Source organism: Castor canadensis, chromosome 8 (assembly GCF_047511655.1).
Source record: "Castor canadensis chromosome 8, mCasCan1.hap1v2, whole genome shotgun sequence".
Classification (NCBI taxonomy): Eukaryota; Metazoa; Chordata; class Mammalia; order Rodentia; family Castoridae; genus Castor; species Castor canadensis.
In genome coordinates, this window is record NC_133393.1 from 20,058,824 (window position 1) to 20,083,740 (window position 24,917).

At 38.6% G+C, this 24,917-nt stretch overlaps 1 protein-coding gene across 6 annotated transcripts in view; it reads left to right on the top strand.

Moving 5' to 3' along the window:
• Fkbp5 (FKBP prolyl isomerase 5) overlaps positions 1–24,917 on the top strand; it is a 91,754-nt gene that overhangs the window by 21,529 nt on the left and 45,308 nt on the right. For all 6 annotated transcript variants that reach the window (XM_020168922.2, XM_020168920.2, XM_074082343.1 and 3 more), the window contains exons 2-3: positions 20,016–20,141; positions 23,452–23,596. In XM_020168922.2, the coding sequence (XP_020024511.1) occupies positions 20,037–20,141; positions 23,452–23,596 (250 nt within the window). In that variant the 5' untranslated portion in view covers positions 20,016–20,036. The remainder of the gene's footprint in view (positions 1–20,015; positions 20,142–23,451; positions 23,597–24,917) is intronic.

The following is a 24,917-nucleotide window of genomic DNA, read 5'->3' on the forward strand; positions in this document are numbered from 1 at the left end:
CGTTTTCTTTCTCTATTAATGAAAGTTAAAATTTAGCAAACTGATTATTTTTTTAAAACTATGTATGTAAAACAAGTTAAACGTCCCTGCATTTACAAATGTACATACATTCTTTATATAAATAGAATAATTATTCACTTATTCTTATTCATTTATTTATTTATTTATGCAATACTGGGGATCAAACACAGGGTCTTTCTTTTTTTTTTTTTTCCCCCTGTCTTTTTTTTTCTTCTTTTATTATTCATATGTGCATAATACAAGGCTTGGGTCACTTCTCCCCCCTGCCCCCACCCCCTCCCTTACCACCCACTCCGCCCCCTCCCTCTCCCCTCCACCCCCTCAATACCCAGCAGAAACTATTTTGCCCTTATCTCTAATTTTGTTGAAGAGAGAGTATAAGCAATAGTAGGAAGGAACAAGGGTTTTTGCTAATTGAGATAAGGATAGCTATACAGGGAGTTGACTCACAGACTTTCACTCTGGATGCATCAGGAGCTTGCAGTGCTACTAGAGAGTCAGTATGTGAAATGGTTAGAATGCAGGCTTGGGAGTCTTCCTGCCTGTTTCCTTTGCTCACTGGCAATGTATCCATCCATTAGGAAATTGCTTAACTTCTCAATTCCTTAGTTTCCTTGTCTGGAAATGACAATAACAAGAAGCCTGGTTATTGAGAGGATGTATTGCGGATACATCAGTGTGTCCGTACGGATACAATATGTGCCAAGTGGTGAGTAGAGGAAAAACATTGTGGGCTGATGGCAGTCATATCTTGCTCTTTTATGTCAAGTAACAGGGAAAGTCTCTCAGGTAAGAAAGTATCTGGACACAGTCCTGAGGGAAACTGAAAGAGCATGCTGTGCAGCCCTGTGGTCCAGGTAGAGGGAATAGCAAGTGCAAAGGCCCTGAGGAGGGTACAGCAAGAATGCCAGTGAGGCTAATGCAGAGCATCCTTTCAGAGATAGCCAGTGATTAGCATGCAGGGCTTTCAGCATAAGAAGGATTTTGGATTTTATTCTGCATGAGATGGGAAACCACTGGAGTGTTGTCAGGGTAATTTTTTTAAGCCAGTCTGATTGTCACTTCTTTGCTTTAAAATGCCTTAGTTCCCTATTTCCTTTGGAATTAAGTTCAAATGTTTTATTCTGGCACACAAGGTTCTTCACTGTCAGGCCTCTGCCTGTTTAGCATCATGTCTCTTTCCCACATATACTCTTTAGCCAAATTGGATCACAGGCAGTTCCCTGACAGGTCATGGTGATTCACATCTGCATGCTGTGAGAAACCTTCCCCTCCACTGATGCAGCCACTGCCTGTGTTTTAGAGGGTCTTCTCTATGCTCAATTCTGTTACCATTCCCTCTTTTGCTATTTTATATTCAAGCACAGTCGTGAAACGTCCTGTATTCTTTTACCAGCCTTGATTTTATTCTTGCCACACCCTTTCCAGTTGAAATTATGCCCATTCTTCAAACACTCAACTACTGCCTGCATCCTTTCCCTCCTTTTGGCCCTTATAGTCCCTAATCATATTTATTTATTTATTTATTTATTTATTTATTTATTTATTTATTTTTGGTGGGACTGGGGTTTGAACTCAGGGCTTCTCACTTGCAAAGCAGGCACTCTACCATTTGAACAACCCCTCCAGTCCACTTTGTTCTGATTATTTGGGAAATAGAGTCTCAGAAACTATTTGCCAGGGTAGCCTCAAACTACAATCCTCCTGATCTTAGCCTCCCACGTAACTATGATTATAGGCATGAGCCACTGGTGTCCAGTTAATCAGTTATCTTGAATTAGAATATCACAAAAAATCCTTGTCATGATTTATTTCAGTTTCCTTGTAGCCTCTTAGATAGGGTCTTGTGCATATTTCATATTCGGTGGGTATTCATGTTGTACAGGATCAGAAGAATAATTAGACAGCTATTGGCTTTCAAGTGCTAAGAGCCAAGAGTAGCAAAAATGAGTGGACAATTAAATTAACAAAGCAAATTTACTACAATGTTGATGGCACCATAACCTTCTTTCATATATTTACAGTTGGCACCAGAAATTAGTGTACCCATTTTGAGACATAGTTTGGTGAAATGCATTCAGATACATCAGTGTTCATGGTTTTGACCCAATCATACCACTTCTGGAAATCATCTTAGGAAAGTAATATAAGCTGGGCGCTGGGTGGCTCGTGGCTGGTAATCCTAGCTACTTAGCAGCCTGAGGTCAGGAGGACGGAGGCTCAAGACAGGGAGTTCACAAGACCCCTCCTCAACTAGTAGCTGGGCACGGTGCACTTGTCTATATCCCAAGCTATGTGGAGGCTAAGAGCAGAAGGACTGTGGTTCCACTCAGCCCAAACTGAGCGTGGTGGCACTTGCCTGTGGTTGTCATCACAGCCACCTTGAGAAGCATAAAATAGGAAGATCGCAGTACAGGCCAGCCTATGTAAAAAGCAAGAGCCTGTCTCCAAAATAACCAGTGTAAAAAGAGCTGGGTATGTGGCTCAAGCAGTAGAGTACCTGGGGAGCAAGCATGCAAGCACTTGGAATTCGAACCCCAGTGCTACAAAGATAAATTAAAAAACAAACAAACAAATAGTAATATAAACTAGAATGACAACTACAACAGCTGCTACTAAAGTTACAAGTTTACTGTGAGACAGACACCAGGTAAAGCCTTTTACATGCATTACTTAAATTTAGTCCTCGGAATCCCAAGAAGTGTTGCTAATGTTCGTGTTTTAGATGAGGAAACTGCAGCACAGTTCTAAGTGACTTGCACGAGATGATACAGGTACTGTGTTGTCAAGCTGAGATTCACATGTAAGCAGACTGTTCAAGAACTCTTACTCTGAATGCTATGATAAAAGTGTGGACACAAAAATCTTACAGCAGGGTCATATAGTATAAATTGGAAGAAATGTATATCATTCCATTAAGTAGAGAAATTTTTATTACGGCTTTATTGAAATAAAGTTCACATACCACAATATGCATATCTTTAAAGTGTACAATTTGGAGTTTCAAGTATATTCATGGAGTTGTGCAGTTCTTACCACTGTTCCACTTCAGAACAGTTTATCAGCCCAAAATGAACTCCACACCCACTGGCAGCCCCTCTCTATTTCCCTCCCTGACCCTGCTCCTCCCCAACCCTAGTCCACCATAAGTCTGCTTTCCCTCTCTGGATGCTGGGCCTTTCATGTAAATAGATTTATACTATGTATAGAACTTTGTGACTGTCTTTCATTTAGCACAGTGTTTTCAAGGTTTATTCATGTTCTTAAAGCATGTTATTAGTACTTCATTGCCAAATAATATTCCATTGTATGTATATACCACATTTTTAAGAAATCCACTCAGCAGTCAGTAGACATTTGGGTTGTTTCCACTCTTTGACTGATACGAATAATGCCCTCGTGAGTATTTTTTGTAAGTTTCTATGTGGATATATGTTTTCATTTTTTTGGATATGTACCTAGCAGTGGAACTGTTGTACCAGATGCTAAATCTGTAATCTTTTCAGGAAGTCCAGACTTTTCTCCCAAGCAGCCACATCATCATACATTTCCACTAATAGTGAAGAAGGGTTTCACCTTCTCCACATCTTTCTCAGTACTTTATTATATCTTTTTAACGGTAGCCATTTTAGCAGGTGTGTAGTGGCATCTCATGCAGTTTTGATTTGTGTCTCCTTGATGCCTGATGATGTGAGTGTCATTGTGCATACCCACAGCCATTTGTATATCTTCTTTAGAGAAATACATCTTTTCAATCCTTTGCCCATTTAAAAATTCCATTATTGTCTGTTATTGAGTTGGAGGAATACTTAATATATCCAGGATACAAATAATGATTTGTCAGTATGTCTTGTACAATCTCTCTCTCATTCTGGCTTTTGTCTTTTTACTTTCTTTACTTGGAACCATGGGCCTCATGTGTGCTTTGCACACACTCTACCACTGAGCTGCACACCTGGCCCCGCCCTTCACTTTCTTGATGGTGTCCATAAAAGATTTTACTTTTGATGAACTCCAAATTTTCTGTTTTTTCTTTTGTTGCCTGTGCTTTCACTTTAACATGAGAAACCATTGCCTCATATCATGTCAACAAAACTTTTCCTCTTTGTTTCTTTCTAAGAATTTTAGTTTTATATCTTAGATTTAAGTCTTTAATCCACTTTGAGTTACTTTGTGAATGGTATGTAGTAGGGTGTCCAACTTATAATCTTTACACGTGCAGATGTAGTTAGCCCAGTGCTGTTGTTGGAAAGATTATTTTTTTCCCTCTTCAACTGTCCTGGCACCCTTTTGAAAACTAATTGGTCATAACTATAAATGTTTATTGCTTAACTCTCAATTCTATTCCATTGGACTGTGTGTATCATTATGCCATTGTCATACTGTCTTGATTACTGTAGCTTTGTAGAAAGTTTTAAACTGAATCTTAAAACTCATTCTTTTCAAGGTAGTTTTAGCTATTTTGAGTCCCTAACATATTCACATGAATTTTAGGATCAGCTATTTAAGTTTTGCACAAAGTCAGCTTAGCTTTTAGCAGGGTTTTCATTGGACAGTTTGAGGAACATGCAGTAGTCATTTAAAAATTTGTGATTATGAGGACAACAGTAACATTTACGTATATGCACACATACAGTGCTAAGTTGGAAGAAGCAGAGTATAAAATACTAGCGCTGTGATTGGGCATGAGAAAAATGTTTTTAAAGGCCAAGCACAGTGACTCATCTCTACACCCCAGCTATGCCAGAGACAGAAACTGGAAGAATCAAGGTTTGAGGCCAGTCCAAGCAAAAAGTTAGTGAGACTCCGTATCAATAAGGTGGATGTGGGATGTGGTTTCATGTGCCTGTCATCCCAGTTACATGGGAGGCAGTAGGTAGGAGGATCTGGGTTGAGGTAGGAGCCCTGGGGAAACATAAAACCCCTACCTAAAAAATAACAGCAAAAAAATGGTCTGGGGTGTGGCTCAAGTGGTAAGAGTCCCTGCTTAGCAAGTGTGAGGCCCTTAGTTCAAACCCCAGAACTGCCCCCCTGCCAAAAAAAAGAAAGAAAACACAATTACAAAACGGGTCAGGAATATAAGTCCATGCTCAGGGCTTGCTTCACACACACAAGGCTTTGGACTTGATCCCCAGCACCACAGAAACAAAAAGGGCAAAAGAGCTGGGCTTGGTGGTGCACACCTGTCTTCCTAGCACTCATAAGGCTGAGGCAGGAAGAATCCTGTGTTAGGGGCCAGAGGAACTGCATAGTGAGTTCGAAGCCAACCTTGGCTCCTTAGTGACCCTGGCTCAAATAAAAGAACAACAATACCACCATGAACAACAGAAGTGGCCAAAAGATCTGGGCTGTGTATGATGGCTCGTGCCTGTAATCCCCATGAGGTATAGGTAGGATTGAGATTTGAGGTTACCCTGAACAAAAAACAGGAGTCCCTACTTGAAAAATAACTACAGCAAAAAAGACTGAAGGTGTGGCTCAAGCAAAGGCCCTGAGTTCAAACCCCTGTACCACCAAAAAGGAAAAAAATAAGATCTGAACAGACATCTCAGCAAAGAAGATATACAGGTGGCTAACAAATATATGGGGAGATCCTCAGCTTCATCCACCATTAGTAATTGCAGATTAAAATAGCAGTGAGACACTACTGCACACTACTAAAAAGGCTAGCATGCAAGACACCAGGAATTGTAAGTGCTGAATGGGGCATGAAGCAACAGGATCTCACACTCACTGCTGGTGTGGATGCAAAATGGTGCAGCCACTTGCATACTCTTACCATGTGATCCAGCAATCACCCTCTTTGGTATTTACCTAAATGAGTTGAAAACATACTGTTTTCTTATGAAATTGTGTGTTCTGGCTGGAGGCATGGCTCAAGTAGTAGAGCGCTTGCAAGGAAGGACAAGGCCTGGGTTCAATCCCAGTTGGTGGATGGAGGGATTATGTAGGTTATGCAGACCTGCAGAGGGTAGTAAGGCTGCTTAAAAGTTTAAAAAGACAAAGAGAAGTGAGTTCTGTGGCATTGTGACAGTTGGCTGGTCATGGATTGTAAGAGCCACTGCAGTGTTGGTATCCTACGTAGTCTGTGGGTTTTCTTTCTAGTTTAGGAAGTGTCAAAATCTCAGTGTATTGAAATACTCTGTATGTTTTGCATGTAACAGGTGAATATTCAAAACTTGTTCCAAAGCAAAAGCAAAATTTAAAGTCTATTAATACCACCATCAACCAAAATCAACTTCTATAGCATTATGTCTTTGAAGTATTATGATTTCCCCTGTATATATTTTAGTTGAATTAATCAAAAGAATGAGAAAAACAGCTGGGTATGGTGGGCACATGCTTGTAATCCTGGCACTTGGGAGACTGAGGCAAGTTTGTGAGCTCCAGGCCAGCCTGGGCTATGTAACAAGATTCTGTCTCAAAAAAAAAAGGTAATACCACCAGCAGGAAAACAAGTTTTTAACTCAGATTCTTTTAATTGTCATACTTACTAGTGATCTTTTGGAAAATAAAATCACAACTTTTTATTCTTTTTCCTTTTGTCTTTAAAAAAAATAACCATTTCTTGTATAGATTAAAGAAATAGGTCTGGCTCATGTGGCCAAGTGCCTGCCTAGCAAGCTTGAGATCCTGAGTTCAAACTCCAGTACTGCCAAAAACAATAGATTAAAGAAATAAAATAAGATGCTGCAGTTACCCAGATTTCCAGAAGTATGCACAAAATCATAGTTTTGACTGCTATATTATATTAGAATACCTGCCATTTTAAGCAAAAGATTATTTTATTTGTTTCAATCAGTTACAGGTTTTTACTTTTGTTAGTGTCTTGGAAAAACTACACCCTTCAAATTTCAGACTGTCAAAACTTGTTCCAGCATTGTTTATTCTACATACTCTTTTCCCTCTTTGGTAACTCTGTTTCAAGGATCTGTAACTTTTTCTGGTTTGAAAGTAGGACTCTGTGCTTCTGGCCAACGCAGAGTTTAAAGGAGGTTGGGTTTACCCTCCTGGCTGCAGTCATAAAACAAACAAACAAAAATCCCAGACAAAACATATGAAGCAACAATTTCAAACAGCAAACAACCAGTTGCAGAGGATGGTGGTCCCTCAGAACACAGAGACAAACAGGTGAAGGCTGCAATTATACTAGCTCTCTGCCTGAAGAGAGTTCCAGTCTGCAGGGTAGAGCCCCATCATCTCTTGGAGTGGAGGAGCTGGAGCTGGAGTCCAGGGAGGGCAAGGTGGCTAGAGATTGCACAAGGAGAGAGCTCTCAGAGTCTGCAGAGGGTCTGTCTTAGGTCTTCAGGTGAATATTGGTCAGTGAATGTGTTGTGTAGAAACTACCCACCGTCAGAACAACCTAGAAGGGTTAGCGGTAACAATGCGTGCTTATTTCTCAGGGCCAAGAATAGTTTCTGGCCAGGCATGGTGGTGAATGCCTGCAATCCCTGCACTCTCAAGGCCAAGCAGGAGGACTGTAAATTCTAAACCAACCTGGGCTACTTAGTAGTGATACCCTGTTTCTAAAAGAAAAAAAGCAAAGAATAGTTTCTGTTCCCACCAACCAGATCACAGGACACCAGGGAGTGTTTGCAGAAGGAATTGTCTTAGAAATGGGGCAGATATAGACGAGTGAAGACTGCTCATCTTCCCAACAAAGCTTAAAAACAAACTTCAAAAGGATCAAACTGTTTCCAAGTAACTTAACTATGTCCCAGAACAAAGCTCAGCATTTATAGTAACACAAATATACCTCACACATGTGGTGGTTCACACCTGTAATGCCAGCTACCTGGGAGGTGGAGATTGGGAGGTTTGAAGTTCAAGGCCAGCCCAGGCAAAAAGTTAGCGAGACCAACCATCTCAACTGAAAGATAGGTGTGGTGGTTCACCTTTATAATCCCAGCTACTTGGGAGACAGGTAAGAGGATTGTGGTCTGAAGCCAGTTTTGGGCAAAACCTTAAGACCCTATCTGAAAAATAACTAATGCAAAAAGGGCTCAGGATATGCCTCAAGTGGTAGAGCACTTTCCTAGCAAGTGGAAGGTCCTGTGTTCAAACCCCAGTACCACCAAAACCAAAAAGAATTCACATTTGGCCTCTGGTAAAAAATTACCAGGTTTGCAAAGCTGCAGGAAAAATATAATTAATGAAGAAAATTAATCAATAGAAACAGATCCAGAAATAGCATAGATGATGAAATTAGTAGACAAAAATTTAAACAGTTGTCATTATAGCTATATTCCATTTGTTCAAGAAAACGGAGACTAGATTAAGAATGTTAACTACAGATATGAGGGAGATGACCCAAACTGAATACCTTGGAATGAAAACCATAGTGTGTAAGGTGGAAAATGCACTGCATGGAATGAGGAGCAAATCAGATAGTGCAGGAGAAAAGATTAGAAAGCTTAGAGCTTATGCCAGCACAGACTGTCAAATAGACTAAGACAGGGAAAGGAAAGTCTGAGAAAATGGATAGACGGATGGGAGTAGCTCGAGTGACAGAGCTCATGCCCAGTAAATGTGAGGACCTTAGTTCAAACCCAATACCTCAAAAAGATGAATAGAGCATCAGTGAGCTGTGGACAATGTTAAGTGGCCTAATATGTATTTATAATTATAGTTTTGAGGAGAGGAGAAAACTTCATTTTTGGATGTTTTTGGTTTTTTTCGTGCTGGGGTTTGAACTCAGGGCCTCATGCTTGCTAGTCAGGCACTCTACCACTTGAGCCACTCCGCCAGCCCTAAGAAAACTTTTTTTGAAGAAAAAACAGCCAGAAATTTCTAAGTTTGATAATTATAAAGTTATAGAACCAAGAAAAAGAAGGGAACAGAACAGACACAATGAACAACAAGAAGGCAGATTTGTATTAAACCCATGTCAATAACCACATTAAATGTAAAGGGCCTAAATGCACCCCCACCACCACCAGTTAAGAGGCATAGAGGAAAGTAAGGCCTACTGTATGCTTCCTATAAAAAAAACAAGCCTGCCGTACCTATACAGGTACATATAGATGAAAAGTAAAAGATTGGAAAAGGATAGTTCATGTCAATACTAATCAAAAGAAATTTGGAATAACTATACTGATATCAAACAAAGTAGATTTTAGAGCAAAAAAAGATTACCAAGATCAATTCATCAACTGATTAATAGTCCTCCTAAATATTTATGCACGTATTAACAGATGTGGATAGCCTCTGGAGTCTGGAAAAAGCCAAGAAATGGGTTCCCCTCTATAGCCTCCAGAAGCAAAGCCCATCTTACCCTTAATTTTAGCACAGGAGAGCCATTCTGTACTTCTCACCTCCAGAACCAATAGGATAACAAGTTTGTATTGTTTTGGCCACAGGCAAGGGGGTAAAGCTCAGAATTCACGTTTTGCCAGAGGGTTGCAGTAGAACGTGAACTCAGTACTAAAACAACTTTTCCCTATCCTTGGCAATTATTTTCCCTTCTACCTGTCAACCTTATTTTACTATAATATACATTTATTCATTAAAAAGTCATTCTAAACATAAAATACTAGAGTTGGAATATTATTTTAGTCTAACCATCTGAAATTTACAGCTGGAGAAACAGAATGACAGCCTAGGATTCCTTACTGGTTACCCGAGGACATGCATCTCCTGGCCCCTTCATCCCTTCAGACTTTGGTGGTGGGAATTTAAGGTGCCAGAGCTTTTGTTGTTCTTACATAAGGATTTGTTCACAGACCCGAAGTGCTATCCTCTTTTTTTTTTTTTTTCATTTTTATTAATTTGTTCCATGTGCTCCCAAACCTTTGAGTCCAGAAATTACAAAGGTACAAGCTATAAACATGTTACACATTAAATTTTGCTATAACTTTCCTTTAAAGTATGGCAAATTTATTTTTCACAGATAATTCAAATTTTATTCATTAATACACTTTTTAGAGCTCTAAGGAAATCATTTGCTATCTTCAACTCTTTTTGTTACAAAGTGCTATTCTTACAGTTTTTTCTTGGACATATAATGGGTTTTAGGAAAAACATACAATGAAGCTGTGTTTTTAATCTGCTTAATTTATATTATAGTGCTTTAATTAGACAATACTGTGTTATAAATTGGTGCAATAGTCTACGAAACTTTTATCCTAGGATTCTCCCCCAGGACCCCTCTCTGAAACATCCTTTCCTCCAGTGGCGTTCATGTGCGCTCACAGATGAGCAGGTGTGCTTTCTCTGTTCCTCACCAGCCATGATTAAACCAAGCTGGTGTAATTGATGAGATAGTCTCTGCGTGCAGGCCATGCACAGACATTTACTTCAGTGCATTTCACAGAGAGTTTAATTATGCTTGGCTTTTTGTGATTACCACACCTGATTAGAACCAAATCTCATCTTCACTTTTACAGTTACAGGCACAGTGTCATTTTCCAGATTAGATATTTCAGTCTTAATTTAGAGAAGTAATGCATCAACTTGTGGTATTTCAGCCCTGACTGTTTATAATGGTTAGTATTTCACCATCTTTGTTTTGACTGCTTTTGAAAAATCACAATTCATTTCCCCATTTGTTGACTATTGTTACATGCCGCTTATTTAGACTAAGGGATAGAGGTACAAAAATGAACAGGACACATTCTCCACTATGCAGTGTTTACAGAGTTTTGTCAGAGGTTGACCTTCTTGGCCTGTTCTTAGAAATCATCAGCAGACTTGGAATGAAACTATTTGAATCAACTCAAGTTAACAATCTACCACTGTGGCTCCAGGTAGAAATTTGATTTTTCTGTCAAAACATGGGCAGCTACTAGAGATTCACTTCTACTGTATTTATCTTTGCCAAAATGCAAGTTCCATGATGACACATTTTCTGTTGTTTACTGCCAGGTCTCCACTAGAACTTTACTGGCCTGTGGTGAGTGCCCAGCAGATGTCACGTCCTCCGCCCACCCCGTTGGTGCTGGGGCTTGAACCTAGGGCGCTACCACTGAGCTGCAGCCTCTGCCCAGTGTTTGCTGAGCGCATGGGCCCCTGCTTATCCTTTGGCTTTCAACTCACATGTTCTCTTCCAAAAGGATTCTCCCTCTTAGCCAGCCACACCCTCCTTGAAGGATATTTTTTGACTTATATTCCATTCACCAGAATCTAGTCACATGGCCGTACTTAGCTGCAAGAGAGGAAACTGGGAAACTGGGGCCTTACTCTTAGTTTTGTTACTAAGAATGAAATGGAGAAGAGAATATTAAGCATTACTGGAAGTTTCTGCTCTAGCTTTTAGCAGTGACGCGTATCAGATATGCCTTTGAGTTGAGGGGTCATGACTTGGTGGGAAGCCTGACGGAGTTATGAGAGCCTCAGGAGAACACATAAAAGTCAAAAAAGCAGGTGAGAAGAGTTCGATTGCTTGCCTTGGGAGGGAGAAGAGCAGTAAGGGTTGAATTGAAGCAGTGTAGTTCCACAGGATAGTGAGTGGAACAGTGCAGTGGCTTCTGAGCTGGAAAGATTTTTACTCTATTGTGGTAATATTGCTGACTTTCTCTAGTGACACTGCTTGAAGTTTTAAAACTGTTCAGCTGTGCTGCCAAAAGTACTAGTAATGAGAAGTGAGATTTGGACATTAATAGTTTTTGTTGCTTAGCAGTAATTGCAAGAGTACATTTATCTTAATTACCAGTAGAATCTGATGACCCCCCAATATAACTGTCACCCATATTCTTCTCCTGTCTCTGATTGCTCTCTAGATATCTCATGAGCAGCCTTTGCTCAACAGGCTCAGCCAGAGTTCTCTTGTTTGAAGGCACTTCAAAATGTTGAATTAAGTTGAAGAAAAAGAATAAGAAGTCCTGTTGTGTGGATGCGTGAAAGTAGTTCATTTTATTTCCGTACATTTGAAAAGATCGTGAAAGTAATATACCAATGTTACACTGTTATATACAAAATTTAAAATGTAAGAAGTTAAAAATTTCTTATTCCTGCTCCTTCGAAGTCTGATTTTTCCAGAGGCAACACTTTTAGCAGTAGGGATCTGCATGGTTAGTAGCTTTGCAAACTTCATGTGCTCCATATTGGCAAATATACCTTTCCTCCTAAAAACAGAATTTCACTATAAAATTTTCTGCAACTCACTATGCACTTAATAATATGTTGGACATCCTTCCGTTTTTTCATATCAGAATTAGAAGATTAGTTATCTGGAATGCCTAAGACCTTACCTGTTTCATCATATTTTTTAGCTGTCTTAACCGTAAGGGAAAACAGTGTTGCAAAAGACATTTTAGCACATTACATACAATCCTTGCACGATTATAATCCAGTTCTCTAAAATGATTGTACACACTCAAATCTACAAACAGCCATGATTGCCTGCTGCAGATAATTAGGATATACTGCACTGTTTGTGTCACATGTATTATCCCATCAACTGACTTGTTAATGTCTCAGAGGATCACATTATTGCTGGGCATCATGCACCAGTAATAGTAACTATTTATTACAGTGCTGGTAGTTTTTAATGGATGGACATTTACAAAACTCTTTCCCAGTTCAGTGGTTTCAATGTTTCTAGCACTTAGACATTTAACTAAATGATTCTTTACTATATAGCTTTCTCTCATTCTTCTTATAAGCCACATATTTTTATACTATTTAATTTTATTTAAATATTTCCATCAACATCCTCTTGAGGAAAAACTTTGAAATGCTTTTATTTAGTCACACACTTAATTTAGCTGTAACTTAAGCAATCTATAAATGTTTAATTGTTGAGCAAATCTGTGGCTGTGCTCTTCCTTTTCTTAAATCATGACTTTTTCATTTCCCCTATGCAATTAAGCATGCCTGGTTTTTTCCTCTTTTTTTTTTTTTAATTTTTTTTTTTTTTTGTGGTACTGGGGTTTGAACTCAGAGCCTCATGCTTGCTAGGCAAGTGCTTTGCCACTTGAGCCACAGCCCCAGCCCTAATTCTTTCCTCTTAAACCTCTGCTCTCCATCCCCCTTTCATGCAAAGCCTTTATAGCCCTCGTGCAAATATTAAATTTCTCCCTTGTCCCTTTTGCATCTTTGTACACCCCCTTCTGCTTAACTTCTGTATTCTTCATGTACCACCTTTCCCTTATCTCCAGTTCTCAGCCTAGTGCCTTTGGGAGACACTAGGAATACACAAAATTACTTATCTCCCCCCTTTAAAAAAAAAAACTTCTAGCGAAATACTTATTCATAAGAAATGTCCCATTTTATTCTAAGTAGTAACCTCAGAAAGATTTCAGAGAAGATTTGCATCTAAAAAATAAAGACAAAGAAATGTGAGCAATAAATAGCATCTAGAAATGAAAAACATCATCAGTTTTTTCCCTTGAGCTCAATATTTAATATTTAAATATTTAATTTAATCCCTTTAGCAGATTCAGTGAAATATTGAACACAACTGGTGATCAAACAATGATTTAAGAATTCCATAAAAGAAAATCTCTTGAGACAAAGATGGAAATGACAGAAACAGCCAACCGTATCTGGCTACACTTGTAATCAGCTAACATGCTCTCCAAAACCTTGTTCCCTGCCCCACCACACACCAATTCAATCCAAGTTCCTGGGATGGAGCTTTTGTAAAGCTCGCCAGGTGATTCCAGTGTTTAGCGCAGGTTTAGAAAAATGCTTAAGAACCCGAAGCATAACCAAAATGTCCAAAGTCTGTTAAGCAAGACTTCTAGAAGCAGAGGACAGAGACAGTGAAAGAAAAGAAACAGTAGCAGAAAAACTTCTGGAGATTCCCCAAGACTCTTCAGCAAAGGCCAGGAAGGAAATTAAGTTCCCTGCCGGAAATAAGACAAATATCTAGACATCTCCTGCGATGTATCTGAACTCCAAGAATAAAGAACATTCTTACATTTTCTGTAGGGAAAATGGAAGCCCTATGTATACTCTGGAGAGGAGGAAGCCTACCTGGTCTGCTTGATCCCACACAGCGCCTGCTCTCATCCCCAGCTTTCCAGTGAATTTCCCACCTTCTCGTTCTCTAGCTGCTAGAGTTTTGTGGACTTAAAAGATCTTTGGAGCTGAGACCCTGGGTTCAATTCCCAATACTGCAAAAACAAAACAAACCAACCAAAACCCCTACCCAACCTTTTGTAGTGTCATCATGGAGAAAATTGAGGACTTAAATACTCTTCTTTTAACCTCTTTGAGGCCAAATAAGGTAAAATCATATTAAGGGGGAAAATACTGTATTCAAATTCATTCTTTATTGTATAGTAACATTTGGATATCTGGTAGTTTCTAGTCTTTTTTCTTTTGCTATTAATAGAACTCTTTGCCTCCTGCATATTTAAAAATAATAATTCATTCAACTGAATAGTCAAGAGACAAAGTAAATTTGGTCTGTTAGCTTTGCTTTCTTAGTTAACTACTTGTAGTGAGAAGAAAAGTGAGTTTTCTAAACCATTGTATGTATTTAAAAGATGAAATAAAAGCAATAACTTGTAGCCAAAAGATGGCATTTCATTTAGTAGTCTTTTTCCTCACCTGTCTTCCCTCCTGCACATCTCAGAGTCTTTGGCCCATGCAGAGCTGATGGTGAGATCACTGCCAGGTCAAATTCCCTACGTCAGAACTTGGGAAGAAGATTGGAAATGTGAGAGGAAGGTAGGAGGATGAAGGAGAGAAAAGGAGAGAGACGTGAACTCTGGTTGATTATTCTGTTATTTCTGTCTTTTCTGGCCACAGTTGGTTTCTTTTTCAATTCTGAAAAAATATATATAACAAAATGTCCTATTTTAGCCATATTTTAAGTGTGCAATTCAGTGGCATTAAGTACATTGACAGTGTTGTGTAACCATTGCTACTGTCTTTTTCCAGAACTTTTCATCACCCCAAACAGAAACTCTGTACCCATTAAACAACTCCCCTGATAACCTCTAGTCTACTTTCTGGCTCTGAATTTGACCATTTTAGGTCCCTGATTGAAGTGGAATCATACGCTTTTTGTCCTTTTGTGTTTGTCTTATTTCACTTTTGTGATTCAAGGTTCATGCATGTTGTAGCATGTATCAGAACTTCCTTTTTATGGCTTTATTTTACTTACACACACACCCCACCCCACTTTATTTTTCCATTCCTCAAGTGATGGGTTGTTACCATCATTTGACTTGTGACTAGTGCTGCTATAAATAGTGGTGTGCAAGTGTCTATCTGTTTGGGTCCCCCACTTTCAGTTCTTTTGAATTTATACCTAGAATAACTCATTGTAATTCTGCATTTAGTGTTTTGAGGAACTACCAAACTAGTTTCCACAAAAGCTACATGATTTTGCATTCCTGCCAGCAGTGCACATCTACATCTTTTCCCCTGCCCTCTTTTTCTGGGTAGTAGCCTTTGTAATGGGTGTGAAGTGGCATCTCAAGTGTCCTTTTACTTTGTATTTCCCTTATCACTAATGATGTCGAACAACTTGTCGTTTGCTTATTGGCTATTTATATATCTTCTTACAGTTTACCTTTTTTGAAATATAAAAATGTGAATGAGTGTGACCCTGATCCCACCCCAGTATGGAGGAAAGAAATTTCCTGGGGGAAAATAGTTAACTAAACATGGTGCATAGTTTCATAGAGATGTGTAGTCTATTTATGATCTTGCATCCTGCATGCATATTTATCTGTCTTTTGTACATGGGCCTTGTCTGCAAATCAACTCCTCCTGACACTCCTGTGTTACTGGACTAGAATGCTTGAGAGAGGCCTGGGGTTGAAATTTACTTGAGCGCTTTCCAGTCCATCCTTACAGAAAATTTCAAAATTAAGGCCTACTGAAGTTGCATTCCATTATGAGGCCTAGGTGTACTGCCTCCTTATGTATTCTCTTCCTTTCATTTATGTTTTAATTATAGGAAGCTGAAAGCCAGCTCAGATATTTGTGGTGCTTAGAAGGTTGCTGCTGTAATTTTCAGTGCTTCTAACAAAGTAGCTAGCTCCTATATTCTTTTTTATCTTCTTTCTGCAAACTCTCTTATTAGTAGCATGAACTGATGTAAGATATCTGTAGTCTAAGAAGGAGAACAATAAGTAATCTACCTGGGGAGTTGATGGAAAGGCTTTAAAATAACTTCTCATTTCAGGGACTCTAATAATTTGATTATGGTAACAGCAGTTTTTGGTATCCTGTTGATGATATTCACTGTCTTCTCAGTTTTCTGTCACGTGGCAGGTGTTTGCTGATGAGCACTTTGGAGAGTGCATGCTTATCTGGCATGTCCATAACAGAAGGAACTGTGTGTTCCCTTTCTGATGTACCGGGGAGCAATTTGCCCCCCTTTGGACTGTGTAAGCTTTATCATAGATTAATAGCCATAGCTACATAGTGATTTTAAATCCAGAATGAACCTAGAGTGGCGGAGAAGAAAAGTCTGTCTTACAAAAACAGTGAAACTTTCTCAGTTTGTCTGCTGAAAGGTTTTTAGGAATTGACCATCCTTCCTTTTTCATATAACTCATGATAAAGTAAAAAGATTACTTAGTTATTTGGTTTGTTTGCTTACAAAAACCTATACTTCTAATGGCCTAACTGGAATTCAGAAGAAATATTTGGAAAATTAACTTTATTTCTTTATTCTTTCAGATTTATCTGCTTTTGAAAGCTAAAAAAGTTTGTTTTGTTTTTAATTATTCATGGTTCTTCCCTTCCTATGGCCTCAGTACTACTTATAAGAACCACCCTCTGAGATCACTAAGATTACTTGAATCACTTAAAGTGTTTATCTCATGACGCTTATGAAGCTAGCAATTAGCTTTACTATTTATTTGAATTTAAGCAAGCTATTTTCTCCAAAGCAGCAAGGTTAAAACCAAATGAAAATGTTTCTTGATGGCTCTCTTCTCCTTTCCTTTTCCTTTTCCCCTTCCCTTTCCCCTTTTCTTTTCCTTTTACGCTTCCCCTTCCCTTCCCTCCCCTCCCCTTTCCTTTTTATTGGTGGTTCTATCCCTGACATGTCCTTTAATCTAGAACAAGCTTCCTATCTGTCGACAGTTGTTCTCCTTTCTAGTGGGGGTATCTTTTATAACGTACATATTTTTGAGGAGTCCGGACCAGTTGTCTTGTAGAGTGTTCTACATCTGATTTTGTCTCTTCTTCAATAGTTTCCAGTTGAACGTTTTTGATAGTAATACCACATGGACAACACAAACTTCCTGCTGTATCACAGCAGGAGGCACAGTGATGGCTGTGTGTCATTATTTCTGTTGCAGAGTTTGGTTCTGGCGTAAATCACTTGGTAAGGGGATGTTGGTTAGCTCACTTCATGAAGTGAAGGGGCCTCTCTCCTTTTCCACTAAGTAGCTTGTAGAGTAGTTCTCTGAGACCGTGTAGTTGTCTTTTGTCAGTAAACTTTCATCTGGTGGCTTTAATTTGTTCAGTGCTTAAAATCATGGGGTCTACTGTTGAATGTCAGTGTATCTGTGAAGCCCCAGGAAACTTTTTTTTGCATTCATTATTTTCCCAGGGATATAGTCCATGACCCCTGCCCCGCCAAATATTTAAAAGATCTTTTCCCTCTGTTATTGAAGTGTCTTCTACAAGTTTCCATGCTCCAGAAAAATGTTATAAACAGTGGGTTTCTAGAAACTGAGAGCAAACCCTGTTCATCTAATTTTACTGATTATCTAGCCCAGCCTCATGTAGAGCTAGGTACTTAATTTTTCTTGTTTGTTTGAGAACAGTTTGTTCTGGCCTTTCATTTTCCCTGAGCCAAATAGTTGGATCTTTTATCTTGGTAAAAACTCTGCTAGAAAATAAAGCAAAGGGGCTTAGCCCCTGGATTTTAGTATTTTCTTTGAAGATTTTTGAGCACGGCCGTTTGATTTATGTTTTTACACTGAAGTAAACTCAGGTTGTTTGGAAATGAGCTAAAACACTACACTATATGTTTTAGTGGTCTGATTATTAGCTGTATCAGTAATACATTTTTCACAAGTACAAAAAAAAAGCCCTCTGTGTGAACAGAGGGCTTAAGAGGTGACTTGAGGGAATCTGTAGTCTGTTCCTAGCCTACTGTAGAATAGCTGTAAAAGTGGTTAATTCTTAGCTGGGCAAGGTGGTTCACTACTGTAATCCAGTACTCAGGAAGCTGAGTCGGGATGACTACCAGTTTGAGGTCAGCCTGGAATACATAGCAAAACTCTGTCTTCAACAACAATAACAACAAAAGTGGTTAATTCCTGATTTTCCCTGCTCAGCCAGGACCTGACGCAAGCCATGGCCACGGGTGTTTTGTTTAGCCTGTTGATAGCCCCAGTAATAACAAAGTGTCAGATGACTGACAGTAAGAGCTAGCATTTGAATAGTGTACTTTTAGTTATTTGTTTTATTTTTAGTGGTACTGGGATTTGAACTCAGGGCCTTGTGCTTGCTAAGCATGTGCTCCACTACTTGAGCCAGGCCCTGGCTCTTCAATAGTATACTTTCAAAATCCACAATATACTTTGGGGAGAGGGAATGGGGGAGAATGATGCTTTTACAAGACTCCTTGTAAAAGCATGTATGCAAATGTCACAACGAAACTCCTTATACCACTAATATATGCTAATAAAAATGTTTTACAATATACTTAGTCCATATCACCCTGTTAAAGTAGGTATTTTTATTCTAATTATACAACTAAGGAAAAAATTTTAGAAAAATTAAGTAGCCAATATCAAACAGCTTGTTAGGAGCAAGTTCTACTTTTTCAGTTCCTTGCTCTTTTTTACTGTTGTCAAAGGTGGAGGCATTCTGGGGAATTTAAATATAAACAAAGCATGGCCCTTGCTTTTAAATCAAGACTTTTAAAATCTAACAAGCATGTCCTTTTGTAGATGTATTATAGGCACTAAATTGAGGGAAGAGCTAAGGAAATAGAGAAGAGGGCGAAATGACCCACATCCAGAGTCAAGATTGGTGTGATGGAAGTAGCATTTGCGGGAGAAGAAGGAGATCAAGCAGAGTGTGGATATGGGAATGCACAGTGCTTGTTACAGCAGAGGAATTGGGCTAGTTTGGCCAGAACATGAGCTATGTGTAGGAAAGTAGCAGAAGCTATATGTGATGGATAGGTTGTGAACCCTGGGTGCCACAGGGAGGTGAAGACTATGGTCCTACAGAAGATCCAAAATGATGAAAAATACATACATTTTTGAGATGTGAATCTGTGCTACTCTCTTAACTATGTTAGCTCATTAATGTCTTGTTATAACACCACGAACATCATACTTTGTCTATTTTATAGACGAGAAATTAAGACTCAGTTAAGATTAAGTAAATTGTAAGGCAGTCATGGCAGTACACACTTGGAATCCCGGCACCCAGGAGGTTGAGACAGGAGGATCTGAAGTTCGAGGCCAGCCTAGGCTACATAGTTAGGACCTGTTGCAAAACAAAGCAAAGCAGGGTTTGCAGAGTGGCTCAAATGGTACAGTGCCTGCTGAGTAAACCTGGGGCCCTCAAATTCAAACCCAGTACCACAAAAACCGAACAAAACAAAAAACCAAAGCAAAAAGATAAAAGTAAATTGCAAGTGTCAGTAGGACTCTGACTTGGTCTGCCAGATTCTAAAGACTGCCTACCACTATGTCACTTCTTTCATCAGATCACCTAATAAATTCTTAAGAATATGGTTATAGAAAAAAGAATGGAGAGAGTAACATTGATTTAGGTACACACAATAAAACCTTCAAGAAAAAAGAAAAAAGAATGTCTTCAAAGTTCTGAGAAGACTACTTCTCACTGCATGATCATTGTTAAAGAATGTAATTACTAGCAAACCTGGCCTTGCTTTCTAACTTGGGACAGATGGGAAATTGAAGACTTGAATGATATTTTATTTACATGCTTGATGATATCAATACATGCGCATAACAAATTCTTTCGCCTTCCTTTTTGATGTCTAACTTTATTGGTCCAATGTAAATTTTAGGTTGAGGCTCAGTTCTCAGGGACATTTAAGATGCATAAAGAAGTGACATTTTCCCTAGCTGAAATATGTTTCTTTTTGGCAGGTTTCCTACCTACGAAAGACAATGACTACTGATGAAGGTGCCAAGAACAATGGAGAAAGTCCCACAGCCACTGTTGCTGAACAGGGAGAGGATATCACCTCGAAAAAAGACAGAGGAGTATTGAAGGTGAGGTCAAAAAGGTGCATAACATACAGGAAAGACTGATTATAGAGCCTCTGTGTGGAGGTAGGGACAGGGGAGGCAATGTTTACTGAGGCTTACTAAGTGCCAAATACTATAGCTAGATTCTTGCCTCATCTTCATAATATTGAGGCTCTTATTTTAATCCCAGATGGTTGATGATGAAACGAGGTCAGGTTAGGTAAATTAACTTGTTGCCCCAATCTCATAAATCTTACTAAATGCAGATCTTGAAGTTCTCCAAGTTTTGGAATCAGAACCTGATTCCAAAAGGCTCTGTCTCCCTATTCTCAGAGTATATAAATGGGTTACTACTTCAATACATCTGTTTATTTTGAGAGAGGGTCTCATTGTATAATGCAGACTGGCCTGGTACCCACAATCCTCCCACCTCAGCCTCCTAAGTGCTGGGATTATATGAGTGTGCCATCACACCTGGCATTTAATGTGTCATTTTGGCATATTAAAGCTAGCTAATGACAATGACTTTTTAGTGGGGAAAAAACTAACTTGAAAAGTTCAAAAGGTTTTTTTTTTTACATGTAAGTAGTGTTGCTGTGTGCTATGAAGATATTGAGAGGGGGTTCCATCAGTGGATGTTCTTACATACAGATACATGTGTGTGTGTGTGTGTATATATATATATATATATATATATAGAGAGAGAGAGAGAGAGAGCTTTTCCTACTTATTAAAACATTATATATATTTGTATTTGCTCTAGTTTGTCATTCTCATGTATTTTTTATTTGCATCTCAATGGTGTTCTGAGACACAATACCTCTTGATTCTTTCATTTTATAAGTGAATAAATTGAAACTAAATGTGGCTAAGTTGTTTTCGAAAATACATTAGTTACTTCTACCCCATTAAATACACAAGTTTTGTATAATTAAGTTTTGTTTCATTTTTCTCTGAAAAGATTGTTGTACATATTTAAGTATTACTGCTATGCAGAGTTTCAGACCTCCTGAGTCAGCAATAGCAAATGAGAAATTTTGAGTTTGTTTTGTCTGTTCTTGCTATGTGAAAGGCTTTCTTCTGTGTCTGGATCTCTTCTGGATATACTTGCATTCCTATTAGCTTGCTCTGGGCCAAGTCAGATTTTAGGGACTTGGAACTGTATAGTAAGGGCATTATGCTCTAGATGAACCTCATATCTTGCAGAGACTTCTCAACCTTGAACGCCCAATCAGGATGTTTCTCAGACGGTGGAGATTCTGCAGGCTGTCCTCTCCTACCCCATAGTAGGAACAGAGTGCCCAAATCCAGAAAACATGTATGCCTTAGGCCCTGTCTATACTATGACAATACCCTAGCCTGGATGGTTTAAAAAAATAGAAGTTTTTTTGGGTTCACAGTACTAAAGTCTGGGAAGCCTAACAGCATGTGCCTGCATCTTTCTAGGCAGGCACTCCACCACTTGAGCCCTATATACCCCTAGCTCTTCAAAGCCCTTTAAGTCATGTTTTTGTCTAGAGCCTCAGGTGCATCATGGGGCTTTTGGTGAAGATTATATAAGTATGGTAACTGTGTGACAGGGAAATTCAGTTAACTGCATTGTGATTAATTTCTCTATTTGTAACATCTGTAATAATACCATCAATCCCATAAAGTTATCAGGATAAGGTAAAGTGCTTAGCATAATGCCTGTCTTTTGTAATCTTAAAAAAAACTAAAGATCATGGCAGGTTTGGGAAGTCAGTAACTATCTGGGAAGATGAAATTTGTGTTGATATTTTCCAAGTGAATTGAGACTAGAGCATATCTTTATTTTATTTTATTTTTTATTTTGTGGGACTGGGGTTGAAATCAGAGCTTCATGCTTGCAGAGCAGGTGCTCTACCACTTGAGCCACACCTCTAGTCTATTTTGCTTAGTTATTTCGGAAATAGGGTCTCACGAACTCTTTGCCCCGGATTGCCTTGAACTGCAGTCCTTCCAATCTCAGCCTCCCTAGCAGCTAGGATTCCAGGCATGAGCCACTGGAACCCAGCTAGATTGTATTTTTAAAGCAAGTCCAGACTTAGCACAAGTTTCATCTTGTGGGGGAGGCCTGCAGTGATCCATGGCACCCCTTGCCATTGCAGGTGCCACCTGCTTGCTGAGTGACCATTCATCCCATATGCCCAATTGTTTGTTTCTCATCCTTAAAGTGCAAATTCCTGCTGATGACTGAGCCTCGGCTCCCAGATGCCACATGTCATTCATAGATAGGAGCACTTCTAGAATAGCATGTGGTTTCTTTCATATTAATTTTTTTGAAACTTTTGTGCTTTTGAAGCCCTAGAAGGGCAATAATATTTCTTTTCTTTTTAAAGAATATTTGGAGTTTTGAGCTAAGAAAGTAGTGGAATTCAAGTTCACAGTGTTTATGTGGTGTTTATGTGGGGTGGAGCTAGGGGAGGCACGTCTCCAAGAGTTTTAAAAGCAAATAATTGAAATCTTTAAATAAAAGCTCAAATACTTCCCCCTGAAAGATGTTCATCAATGTTAGCTAGTATCCTCTACTGTCTACTAAAAATGCTTAATTTGGCATACATGATTGACAGAATAAATTATTCTACCACATGCCTGGATTGAATTTTCTTTTCCAAGAAATGACCAACTACATTAGCAGCTTGCTCTGCCAAGAACAAAATAAATATACTGGATTTTATGATAGCTAAATATTTTTCAGCTTGGAGCTTTTTTTTTTTGGTATTTCCATTACTAGAAAACAAGTTATTTAGTATCATATCAAACTGTGCAGTAATACTAATGGTTTTTACAGATTGAATATTTTCAAATAGGAAGTATACCCCATTATTCAGAATATTGAGCCTTCTGAGATTAAATCAGAGTTGCAGAATATAGTTACAAGTGAGTGTTTTTAGCAAAGGAGGGAAGCACATAAAATCACACCTTGGAAACTTTGCTTTAGCCCTCTTATTGACTGCTGCTAAAAGTCCAACAGTATTTTTGGTCTGATTCACTTTATATTCAGACTAGCTCTGTGGTTTGAGAGACTTTCGTGTCAGTATGGGGCACTAAACCAACAAAGGAAGATGTACTGGCTAATTCTTGTGAGGAAATAGTGTCACACACAATATAATCCAACGTAATACAACAGGGTAGTGACGGACAATTTTCTAACGAGGGGGTGGTTCTGAGAGGACTATGAAGGAGGCCTTCAGAAAGGACAGTGTATTTGCAAATCTGATCAGGTGACGCGGAATGGACCATGTTGCCTTCTGATTTTCTGATTATAAGTAAAAAGTTTTACCTCCTTTTTCTTGATGTTTATCTTTTCTAGATTGTCAAAAGAGTGGGAAATAGTGAGGAAACACCAATGATTGGTGACAAAGTTTATGTCCATTACAAAGGAAAGTTGTCAAATGGGAAGAAGTTTGATTCCAGTCACGACAGGAATGAACCATTTGTTTTTAGTCTTGGCAAAGGTAAGAGGGTGTTTTCTGAGAGGTTATTTTGCTTAGATTTATTATTATTTGTATTATTATTTGGCAATATCCTTGCCAAATAGAGATGTTTTAGAATAAGAACATCCTGGGTGTCTCTGAGATTGTTTTAAAAAATCTGTCCTATCAGTATTTTTTTAACGATACTAAGCTGTTCATGCATTGACATTTGCACTAATGACACAAAACCTGCAGTGGCAGAAGTTGCTGGTGCCTTAAATGAATCAAGGGAGTGACACTGTTGGTCATGGTATTTTCACTGCCTCCCACTTACTGTTTACATAGGGGGGATAAATGGTTAGTTTTGCTTCCGAAGGTTCTTGATAAAACAATAAAGTTATTCATTTTATTATAGAAAAATAAATATGGAAAACCAGTCTTCCTTGACGTGGTTTTGATATTCTGTGACAGACAGAGAAGCATACCTAGAGAGCACTTCTGTGCACCAGCGTACCATGGCCATCTCAAGGAGGAGGTGTTCATACACTTGCCTTAGTTGAGAGCTCAGCTAACTAACTTGTTTCCATGAAACACCATTTTTACTTAAAGGAGCAAATTATGATTATTCAGACTTGATTATTTTCCTGAAAGTGAATGCAGTATGCCTGTCCCTTCAAGGAAAACAACTGATAATCTTTTTTTGCTTTTGAGTTTTTAGGTAAAAATTGTAATTTTGAAAAATTTGTATCTATCACTGTGAGCTTGACAGCTTCCTGAAACTTTTGGCTTTTCTGATGAAATCAGTGGGTATTAATGAATATTATTTTTGTATTATAGAATAAAATATGCCACTGTTTGGAAGGTCTACATAACTCAGTGAACCAGTATTTCCCAATACCGGTGTAAGATGTACAAGGTCATGTATGGATAAGCAATCCATTTAAAGTACAAGCAAGAGCAGTGGATTTTAATGTAACACCATATTTTCATATTATTGATTTGCTTTCAGATTCCATATTGTAACTACCTTTATGAAACTTATCATGTGTCTACTTTTGATGTCACATTTCTGAGGTTATCTAAAGAGGCCAGCCTGGGCTACATAATTAGACCCTGTCTCAAAAACTAAAAAAGTTAGGGGTGTGGCTCAAGTGGTAGAGTACCTGCCCAGCAAGTGCAGGGCCCTGAGTTCAAACCCCAAGAGTGCTTAAAAAAAAAAATTGAGAGAATCCAGTTATCAAACACATTTTACATTTATAAAGTTAGGAATTGAAGCCACTCTTCTAATTTTACTTTTATTTTGGAAAATGTTATTTTTTATGAAGTTTAGTGATTTATGGTAACATGGGGTTATTATTACTTT